Consider the following 10,336-nt stretch of genomic DNA (forward strand, 5'->3'; position numbering starts at 1 on the left):
TTCTTTCTCAGTTTTTATGGATCCTTTTTGTTCTCTTCTGAATCTGACAGATTCTTTGTTGAAATATTTTAAAGCTCTGTCCCAAAGAGCTGTGACTGTGATTCTTGGAACAGCGCGCAAGGAAGAGCTGTCCCTATCCAGTCTCGTGCCTGGCTTTTCCTGCAGGGGGATAATTCCCTTTGCTGCTGCTGCTTTGTGGCCCTGCTCAGAGCCCAGCTGTGCCCAGCCCCGCTGCCTGTGCCACCCTGCAGCCCTCTGTCCCTGAGGGGGCACGGGGACAGGCAGGGACAGCCATCACGGGATTGATCCATGGAACGCAGCTCCTGCTGGGGGATTCCAGAGCCCAGAGCCCCAGAGCAGCAAGCAGAGCAGTGCCAGCCCTGCTGCTGCTGCTGCTGCACACAGGCTCTGCCCTGCTGGCCCCACCAAAGCACCAGTGCCTGCGCTGGAGCTGCCCTGGTGGCTGCACACGCTGGGAAAAGCCAAACAGGGGTGGCAGCCCTCAGCTGTGACCCAGCAAAGTGCCAGCTCTGAGCCAAGCCATCACTGCCATGGGTTTGACCAGAAACCCAGATAACAGAGGGCAGAGAGGCATGGTCTCTGAGAGTCCCAGGAAAGCTGGGACACAGCAGCTGGGGCTGAGCTCTGGGGCTCACACTGAGCCTGTGCTCACACTGAGGCTGAGCTGTGGGGCTCACACTGAGCTGTGGGGCTCACACTGAAGCTCACACTGAGCTCTGGGGCTCACACGGAGCCTGTGCTCACACTGAGGCTGAGCTGTGGGGCTCACACTGAGCTGTGGGGCTCACACTGAGCTCTGGGGCTCACACTGAGGCTGAGCTTTGGGATTCACACTGAGGCTGTGCTCTGTGGCTCACACTGAGCTGTGGGGCTCACACTGAGCTCTGTGGCTCACACTGAGCTGTGGGGCTCACACTGAGCTGTGGGGCTCACACTGAAGCTCACACTGAGCTGTGGGGCTCACCCTGACGCTGTGCTCTGGGGCATCTCAGCTGGATTTTTTAGCACAAGGACCACAGCACTGGTTCCCCTGTAGAACACACCAGAGGGGTCACAGCCACTCAGTCACACACCCTGGGCTGGGCACAGGCCCCTCTGCCCAGCACAGCCCCACACAGGCTGGCACATCCTGCCCCTGCCCTGGCACAGCCTGCAATACGCAAGGTGCTCTCACCTTGCTCAACCAACTTTCACCTTCTGCTCAACCAACACCCAACTCCAGGGTGATGCTTTTATTTTATTTTTATTGGACAAGGGCTTTAGAATCAAGCTCCGGTTGTGGGATAAAAAAAATTAGGTGATACATGAAATAAATGAGCACTAATGTAAAGACAGTGAGAAAATGGATGGCCCTACAGCATTTATTAGCTAGCAGAACATGGAAATGAGATTAGGTTTTATTTGGTAAGTCTTGATTTCTCCCTATATTCATGTACAGCTCCTTATTTATGGCTCAGCCTGTCAAACACATTCTTAGATAAGCAACTGTTGCTCACAGGACTAATCTAATTACCAGTTCTTTTTATAACGAACGCTGACACAAAGGTAGAAGATGCATAGCACTTGTGCTGGAGCCAATGCTCCAGATGATCAAACAGTTCTGAAATTTCAAAAAAACGGGGAGAAGAAATTTTTGTCACGATGTTCCTGTTTTTTGTCCAACTCTAATTAAAGATGAAGAACAAGAGTGAAAAGCTGGTTCATTTGCAGCTTTGGCACAGACTTAATTGCCAAGAGTTTAGACTGGGTATTTTAGCACTCTGCAGTAATGTTCCATAGGCACATTTCCCTACCACAGGCTGGAGAATGCTAGAGCCCTAATTATTTGTAAAGTGCATTTTAAAAAGTTTTGGAATTTTCCTTCAGGAACAAGCATATAAGAACAGCTTCAAATTGTATTTTAAAGACATTTGCACAGAAAATCAGCGTGCTGTAGGTCTGGCCAACCAGCACAGACTGAGAAACTGATTTTACTTTTTTTGGAAGGACAATGTTGTGTCCTTGGCCTTCATTTAAACCATAAACCATTATGCATTCTGACATTTCATGCAACCTGCTCCAGAAATGCCAATAAGAAATAGTATTTCTGAAAATTAAGACAAAGAAGCACTGGTCAGTGTGATGGGGACTTCTAAATTCCTCAAGCTCTTAACTGCTATTAAGTAATTTTACTGCAAAAGAGTGGAAAATAGGTGAAACTCTTTAAATCAGCTTTACTTTACCTCTCAGCACACCTGAAATCAAACAAGTGGATTTAATTATTTTTGAAGTTTTGGAGTTTTCCTCCTGAGCCGTTCTGCAAGCCAGGGTCAGTCCCTCTAAAGTGAAGGGGGTCTGTGGTGAACGTGCACAGAAGCTGTGCCAAACCCGAGTGTCCCTGTGCTCGGGACAGGGCCTGGACCAAGACGAGCAACACCTGCCCATGCTTTAGGCTGTTCATTGCTTTTCCTGTCCTGTTTCAAACCCTCCCCACTGCCGGCAGGCGTGTGCTGGCGGCAGAGCTGGAGTGAACCCTGTGCTGAGCCCCTCCTGATGGGGACAGGGAGGCTCAGAGCTCTCTGTGCTCCCCTCCACGGCTCCAATCGGATTTTCCTCTTGCCACGGGCACGGCGCTCCCGCTCCCGCCGCAGTGACAGCTCCTGGGAAGGGCGGCCCCGCTTTGCCCAGCGGCGCTGGGGTCCCTGGCGCTGCCCTCTCCCAGTGCCCCGCAGAGCTGAGGGAGAGCGAAGCTGGGAACAGATGGCGGGGAAGGCTGGCATCTCCTCATGCATGTTTCACTGGGTTTGCAGCTAGTCACCTCCTATAATAACGTTAAGTGCTACAAAACTCCAAGGCTTTGCTCCTCGGAATGTTGCATTCGATGGCGTCGGATCAATGCTGTAACATCAATTAAATTCTGAAGCTGGTGAGCTCTGAGTATTTACATCTTTAGCAAGGTTAGGCTATAAACAGCTCGATTCTTCTGTTCTGCTGTGGTTAGGGCTGACTTGCAGAGAAGGAGCTGGTTCTGTGCTGAGTGACGAATGTTACGTGACGTTTTTTAAAGCACAATGGGACAAACATCTGTGGTTATTTCCATTACCCTCTAAGGCGTGTTACTGGGAGACAATTCAGCCATTAATCCTGATGTATTTACATTATTTATATACAAGAGGAACAAGAAAAATGGTCGCCTGTTTAATGATTATGTACATTGTGATTCGGTTGGAAAAATGTGTATTACAAATGGCAAAACAGCCTGTCAAGTGCATAATTATATGTTGCTCTTCTTTTTTGTTGTTGCCAGAGAAATTTTAATTCTTTAAATCCCACTGCATGATCTCGGTGAAAGTTCTGCCCTATGCATTATATGGGGGGGAAGGAACAGCATAATAACAGACCTCTGTAACCACATCAGCTCCCAGCTAGAGCCCCTTCTCTTCGTTTTAATATGAGCATTACCTTTGTAAGGTGCTTCCAGAGCGCATCAAAAGATGGACCCTGATACAACGACAGCAAGAGAAACAGGAAGGTAAATTCACTCATTGTCCCTAGTCTCGGAAGAGAGAGTGGTGAACAAAACCTCGCTGCCTTGTGACTCATTGCTCATCTGAGACTTGGCCTTCAGCAAGAACTGCGCTCTCCTGTACATGATCCTCTCCTGCTCCTGCTTCAGCTCCAGGTAGGAGCGCGAGAAGGTGTGGAAGATGGAGGTGACCGGGAAGGCCATGAGGAGGATGCCGCTGAGGATGCTGCTCAGGGCCACCACCTGCCCGGGGATGCTCCTGGGCACCATGTCCCCGTAGCCCACGGTGGTCATGGTGATGACGGCCCACCAGTAGCAGGCGGGGATGCTGGTGAACTCCTGCGAGTCGGCCATCTCGTTCTCGATGACGTAGAGCAGGGGCGCGAAGAGCGCGATGGCCACGCAGAGGAAGAGCAGCAGCAGCCCGAACTCGCGCGTGCAGCGCCGCGCCGTCAGCCCCAGCGTCTGCAGCCCCAGCGAGTGCCGCGCCAGCCGCATCACGTACAGGATGCGCAGCGCCCGCAGGATCCGCAGCACCAGCCCCACCTTGTCCAGGTAGATGTTGCCCGAGCTGGGCTTCTTGGAGCCCTCGGAGCCCGTGTCCACCAGCAGGGTGATGTAGTAGGGCAGGATGGCGATTATGTCTATCAGCGTCAGCGGCCGCCGCAGGAACGCGAACTTGCTCCGGGCCTGGATGAAGCGGAGCAGGAACTCCAGGGAGAACCAGGCCACGCACACGGACTCCACAATGAAAATATTGTAGCACATCTGGGAACACTCACCCTGCGGGAAAGAGGAGGAGTTTGTAATCGGCTCTGGGTAATAACTGTTTTAGTCGGTGCGGTGACAGGAGGAGAGGCTTCTGTGTTGGTTTTTTTAACCCAAAATATTAAAGGAATTGAAGCTGTTGCTATGGGGAAACACGTTGGCAGCTTGGAACATGCTAAATGCAAAACTTAGAGAGGCTCTGCTTATTCCACAGAAGATACTGCTCGGGAATTTCAGGCTTTCTAAATACAAAGTCTAACATTAAAGGTAATATACAGAAGAGTGCACGCTAAGAGAATTTTCTTTGGACATAAAACTGGCTATGGTTAATTCTCTTACGAGTAATTGAAGAGTCATGTAACTTTCAAATATTCTTCACTCTAAAGACAGCTGCAAAATCCCCATTGACGTCAATAACCTCAGACCTTGTACTTGCTCTGCTCTTCCCAGCACATACCACTTGGCATCCTGAAAGGTAACTTACCTTTTCCTCCTCCTCCCTCAGGTCAGGCATGGTGCTGATGGATAAGTTCACTGCTGTAATAGTTACAAACAAAACAGACAAACACGCAAACACCTTTCCAGGAAGGCCAGACTGGGGCCTTTCCACCATGTCTTGCAACTTTCTCATGCACAAACCAATTTTTGTCTCCTCTACTGTTTCACCTGTTGTTTCATTTTCTAGGAGGTCATCCTCCCGTTCACTAATCTCTGTGAGCTCCTCCATTTTTTGCAGGTACCTCCTTTTACAACACCAGTCCAAGTTGTCCTCCTCAATGCCCCAGTAGAGCAGCTCCTCCTGGAAGGACAGCGCGCACATCTCCCGCAGGAGCCGCAGCTTGCCGACCCGCAGGAAGGTCAGGATCGTCCTGAACGCCCCCGGGTTGCGGTCGAAGAAGAACTCGTTGCACGTCACATCGTAATCGTCACAGATGTTCAGAATGTCGTCAAAGTTGGTGCAGAACTTGAGCTGTCCCAGGCGCGTCAGGGGGAACTCGTCGAGCGTGGTCCAGGGCAGCAGGTACTTGATGCCGCCCACGTTGATGATGATGTGACGCTTGCGGTCGTCGGGGTGGAAGCCTTTGAGGAGATCCTCCTGAGGGTGGATGAGCCTGGCTCTTTGGTAAAACACTCCCTTGAGGGTTTCAGACTCTGGAAAGAACGTGTGGTTGAAGGAAGGATCTGAAGTACAGCTCAGGGCGCTATAGTCATAGTCGGAGTTCTCTCCAGGCATAAGAGTCATCTTGGAAGACAACTTTGCATCCCTTCGCTGCTCCTGCAAGTGTCTTCTGGAACAGAAAACGGACACGGGGTGAGGAGATGGCAGGCTGCTTTCAGGTTTTGAGCAAGTGTAGTGCTTGGAGCCCAAAAGCATTTATGGATGATGAGAGCAATTGGAAAGGAAACAGCAGTGGCTGAGCGTGGTCAGACCTTTCTGGGCGGGCTGGGTTTGCACAGATGGGCAGCACTGCCCATGCCAGGGGCTGTGCCAGGTTCAGGAGCTCTGCCTGGCATGTTCATCACACTGGAGGCTTCTCCTGTCCCAGATACAGAGGCCTCAGTTCCCAGTAGGTAAAGATGGAAACCAGGAAAAATTCCTTCATGTGGCAGGATGTTTCTGGTTCAGAGTGGAGGTATAAAAATGATGACAGTATCACATTAGTGACACTAATCTGTGAGCACACAGAATTCAAGTGTGCTTTGTAGAAAATTAAATTGAATAATTTTTTTAAGTATTACTCATAAAACTTTTGAGTATTTTAGCACCCATGAAATATATAGAAAGAATCAGAAGTCAGTTATGTTGTAATTCAGTGAATACACACTTATAAAAACCAGTTAGTACAAGACTAATTTCTAAAAGGCCATTGGGAAACAACCTGGGGGTAAAAAGCTCACTTGTATTGGTGATCACATGAACATTTGTACGGATTTTATACACAATTAATGACATGGCAACTCCCTTTTTATGGCCTCATTTACAAAAGATTGCACAGGAACACAGGATTTCCATGCAGACCTTGGAATGTTGTTTCAGTTATCACTGACACCCTACATGCAGTAACAGGGCTTTGTCCTTGCAGTACACTGAGCCAAGCTGCCCTTACCTCTGATTGTAAGAGGCCAAACATTTCTAATGACAGCTTGGAAAATCCTGTTCAAATTCAGCTCATGCAACACTGGCGTAAAGTCCAGGGAGTGGAGAGAACAGAATTCAACTGGGTATCAAGCACAGGAGCTGGAAATGTTCAAACCTGTGGCCTCCCTAAGTCACTGCCCTTCAGGAGTCAGCCTGGAATCTGCTCCTGCACAGGAGGCAGAGCAGACCTGCCCCAAGGCCTTTTATCTGCACACTCAGCCTCAGCTGAGTGCATGGAGTCCCTGAGTTTCACTGGACAAGAGTATTAATTTATTAAGGAGATTGTCCAATACAGAGACATTAAATATGCACCACTATTTTGGCTTTCTAGCCTGGGGTTCACAGGAAAGGAATAAATATTCCAGTTGATTGGCTTCAGGAGGGTTTTGTTCTTGTCCTGGCTGCACTCACCTCCCTTGGATGGGCACCCCAGGGACACAACCCCTGCTAGGGCCACTTGCTGAGCCACAGAGCCTCCTTTTCAGAAGCCGGGGTTATAAACCACACCAGGAGTGGCACATACCTATTAAAGAAGAAAAGCCCATGATTACACAACAGCAAAGGACTCAGAGCACGGCTGCACATCAGTTTAAGAGCTCTCCTTGCTGCAAGGGCACTTACAGTGCTTCAATTAAAAACTCTCCCAGTCCTGCTCCTGAACTTCCCAGGGGTTTGGGCTGAGCAGAGCAGCTCTGTGAACACTTACAGGGCAGCCTTGGGTGGAGAGCTATTTCCTGACTCCTCACTCATCCAGAACCACAGAATGGTTTGGGTTGGAAGGGACCTTAAAGCTCATCTTGCCCCACCCCTGCCATGGATCAGCAGAAGAAATGCCACTGGAGTGCAAGCCATGGTTTGATATGGAACCAGGGCTGCCTGATGGATGTTTGTGTAGGGCTTCGTTTCCCAGACCAACTGCTGTTTTATTTAAAAATGCCTTTTCCCTTCTGCCTCACCATGCCTAAAGCAGGGCTGGTCCAAACAGAATGGAGATTATGACTGATATAAGATATGGATAAGTGGGAGCTGTTAACCACTTTCCCTTCTGTAATACCAGATGATGTTGGTTAGCAACAACTTATCCTCTGAATCTCAGCCAGGAAAAATGAGGAGGCAGCTCATCCCTGTCACTGGTTTGATCTCCCAGCATTTCCACAGTTGACACAATGGGAAGAAATGGAGAGAGGGAAATGTAAACGTTGTGCGTGTGTCAGACACACGCTGTAACCCTGAGGCAGCAACTGTGAAAGAGCAGAGCAAAGAGAAAGGGATTTCTTTCTTCACTGCCAGCTCCTCGACCTGTGTGAGACAACAAATTGGACAAATGAATCCCCTGTGTGCCACGCTGAGTGGCTGCACTCAGAAAGGGCTGCTCCTTGCTTTGCCATCACCAGAGCTGGCAAGGCTGCAAATCCCACGTAGGATCTGCTGCTCCACATGGGTTATTTTCATGTTCTCTGCCTCAGATACACGCAGCATCATATCTACAGGGGAAGAGTAGGAGGAGATAAAGGACAATAATAAACGTGGCCTGACTTGAAGGAAGGGAGAAAGGAGAAAAAATAAACCACTGCACTTCTCTGTGTGTTTCTTCTTCTCCTTCTGAGGGTGCCTCGACAGAATGATGGTCAGCATTGCTTTAGGAGGAGAGAGATCTAATTAATGGGAGGGCTCCTTGCTGTTGAGCTGAAAGCCCAAGCAAGCTGCTTTATTCCTCCATTGCAGCCTGGCGACACTGGGGACAGCTGGTGAGAAATGCCTTCAGGAGCACACAGCAATGCAAGGTCACACAAACACACCAGCCCAGAGCCCCAGCCTTCCCAGAACTAAACAAGGTGAACTTTAGGGCTCTCTGTGACAGTGAAATCCTCTGCTCTGCCCTGCCCTGGCGGAGTCAGGCCAATGGTAAAAGCCCTCCTGGGCTCTGAGCAGCATTCTGCCCTTGCAGTGCCTGGCACCCACTGAAGCCCAGCTCAGGCTCCTGCTGCCCTGCTGGCGGCGTGCCCCGCTCCTGGGCACAGCCCTTCTCTCCGAGCATCGCTGCTCCCGTGTTCTGTACACTCACTGGGGCAAGAGCTGTCCCCTCCTGCCTCACCCACCTGGGAATTGCTCTGCCTTCAGAACCTGCAGTGACACACAATAACTGGCCCAGGGCAGGGGCTCTGGGTGACTCCGAGGGGTGGGTTGGGCATGGCAAGTAAGTGAGGACACATTTTCAAAAATCCGTCCTGCACAAGATGATGATATCCATTATGTCTGGTGAAGAAATCAAATTAGGAATCCGTGCTGCCCTTACTTGCAGCCAAAATTCAGGAAGGATGCCAGACTCCGAGGCAATGGGAAAAGAATTATTAAAGATGCCCTTCTGAGAGAAGGAAATAGAACTCATGAGAAACAAGACAAAATTCCACTGCAAGTGTTGTTCCCCCCCTCCCCAGTGTCCGCTGCAGTATTTTGAATTCTGCAGTGCATCTCTGATGTAATCAGAGCTCCTGCAAGGAGTCCTGCTTCTGCTCCACGGCACAGACAATCCAAAGTTGTGCCTGGATGATAACAAGCCTGCAAACAAGATACAGAACTCCCCCCATGTCTCTTCTGTCAATTCCAGTGCCTGCAGCTCGTCTCTGTTGCTTTTCGCCATTTGTAAATTAAGTTTAAAAAGACATTAAAAAGAAGTTTCAGATTTCAGTGCAGGTTGAATATGAATCTAGTGAATTTTTGGAAAGAATTCCATAAGGAACAATGTAATGATCCCATCTCCTTTAGTCCTTCCTTAGTTGAGCAGGCAGCATTTCCAAGCAGTGCCACACTCAGCTCTCCCTTGGCACAGGATTTCTGTGCTGTGCCTCCCTGCCAGGCACCTCCTGCCACACTCCTGCAGCTCTTTACAGCCTGAGAACAGACCTCAAACTTCAACTCTGCTCGCAAAACTGCACTGCCAGCCAAACCAAAGTGAAACTTAGAAAGGTCAATGTATAACATGAATTAAAACTCTACTGAACAGCAGATAAGCTGAAAAAAACATTCTCTGTCTTGCTCACCTTGAGCCGGACAGTTGTGGCGTCTTATGACAACCTACAAAGAGAATTATGTCAAATATGCTACTCACTGTTTGGTCTAATCAAGCTGAGCCTTATACTACTGATAATAATCAAAAGTGAAATAACTTTGCAGATAACTTATATCCCTAGGAGAATGTTCTGAAATACATCAGGATTAATAACTGCAGTTACTCTCCTGCTGTGAAACATATTTATGTCAACAAATTTTAGCAAGTCACATTCATAGCAATCCCTTAAACATAATTTTAAAAAGTAAAGGATTTGACATTTACTCGTACAGATAAATATTTTGCTAACGAAATTAAGGTACGTAATCAAGGAAGAGTTCTTTCATGCTCGTCCCGTCCTCGACCCCTCCCCAAGTCTTTTCCAATGAAAAAAAAATCTACCGGAAAGACATTGCCTATCAAGAACAGTTCACTTGATGCGCCTGTCAGTCACCAACGAGCAGAAGTCAGCAAACGCACCAACACCAAAGACACCCCTTAATCATTTAAAAGGAAAGCCGTAAAGGACCTTCAGCCTAGGCGAGGCGGCAGCGCTGGGACCCGCGAGCCTCCATGGAGCGCCGGGAGCCCCGGAGCGGGCGGAGCGGAGCCGCGGAGCGGGAGCGGCGGGGAGAGCCCGGAGCGCCGTCAGCCTCCTCCGCGCCGGGGCCGGGCCAGGGCGCGAGCGGCGCCGGGGAGCGGCCGAGCCCCTCCCGCTGCGGGCGGCCCGGCTCCGGCGGGGGCTGCCGGCCGCTCGCCGCCCTCCATCCCGCGGGCCGGCGGCGCCTGTTGCTGCGGCCGGGGGGCCCCGGCTCCGGCCGCCCCCGGCTGGGCGAGGCGCCCGAACTCGCCC

General features: G+C 50.1%; 1 protein-coding gene across 4 annotated transcripts; it reads right to left on the reverse strand.

The window, feature by feature from the left end:
* Window positions 1-3,130: 3,130 nt before the first annotated feature.
* On the reverse strand, window positions 3,131-10,097 carry KCNG1 (potassium voltage-gated channel modifier subfamily G member 1). Of its 4 annotated transcripts, none has more exons than XM_054274353.1 (4): window positions 10,013-10,097; window positions 6,846-6,957; window positions 4,779-5,580; window positions 3,131-4,309 (listed from the first exon to the last, which is right to left on the reverse strand). In XM_054274353.1, the coding sequence occupies exons 3-4, from the start codon at window positions 5,535-5,537 to the stop codon at window positions 3,539-3,541; spliced, it is 1,530 nt and encodes a 509-aa protein (XP_054130328.1). In that variant the 5' UTR covers window positions 5,538-5,580; window positions 6,846-6,957; window positions 10,013-10,097; the 3' UTR covers window positions 3,131-3,538. The 4 variants fall into 4 exon arrangements, with proteins under 4 accessions (XP_054130328.1, XP_054130325.1, XP_054130327.1 ...); XM_054274350.1 differs by having other exon boundaries at window positions 4,779-5,583; XM_054274352.1 differs by lacking the exon at window positions 10,013-10,097 and adding an exon at window positions 8,731-9,985 and having other exon boundaries at window positions 4,779-5,583.
* Between the last annotated feature and the right edge of the window lie 239 nt (window positions 10,098-10,336).

The sequence above is a fragment of the Melozone crissalis genome, unplaced genomic scaffold (genome assembly GCF_028551555.1).
Source record: "Melozone crissalis strain CALT ecotype California unplaced genomic scaffold, PUWL_Pcris_2 ptg000017l_1, whole genome shotgun sequence".
Taxonomy (NCBI): domain Eukaryota; kingdom Metazoa; phylum Chordata; class Aves; order Passeriformes; family Passerellidae; genus Melozone; species Melozone crissalis.

Coding starts and splice junctions, on each gene's coding strand:
- KCNG1 (XM_054274353.1), bottom strand. CDS start 5,537: ATGACTCTTATGCCTGGAGAGAACTCCGACTATGACTATAGCGCCCTG. Junction 4,310..4,778: donor TGAGGGAGGAGGAGGAAAAG/GTAAGTTACCTT, acceptor TCTTTCCCGCAG/GGTGAGTGTTCCCAGATGTG.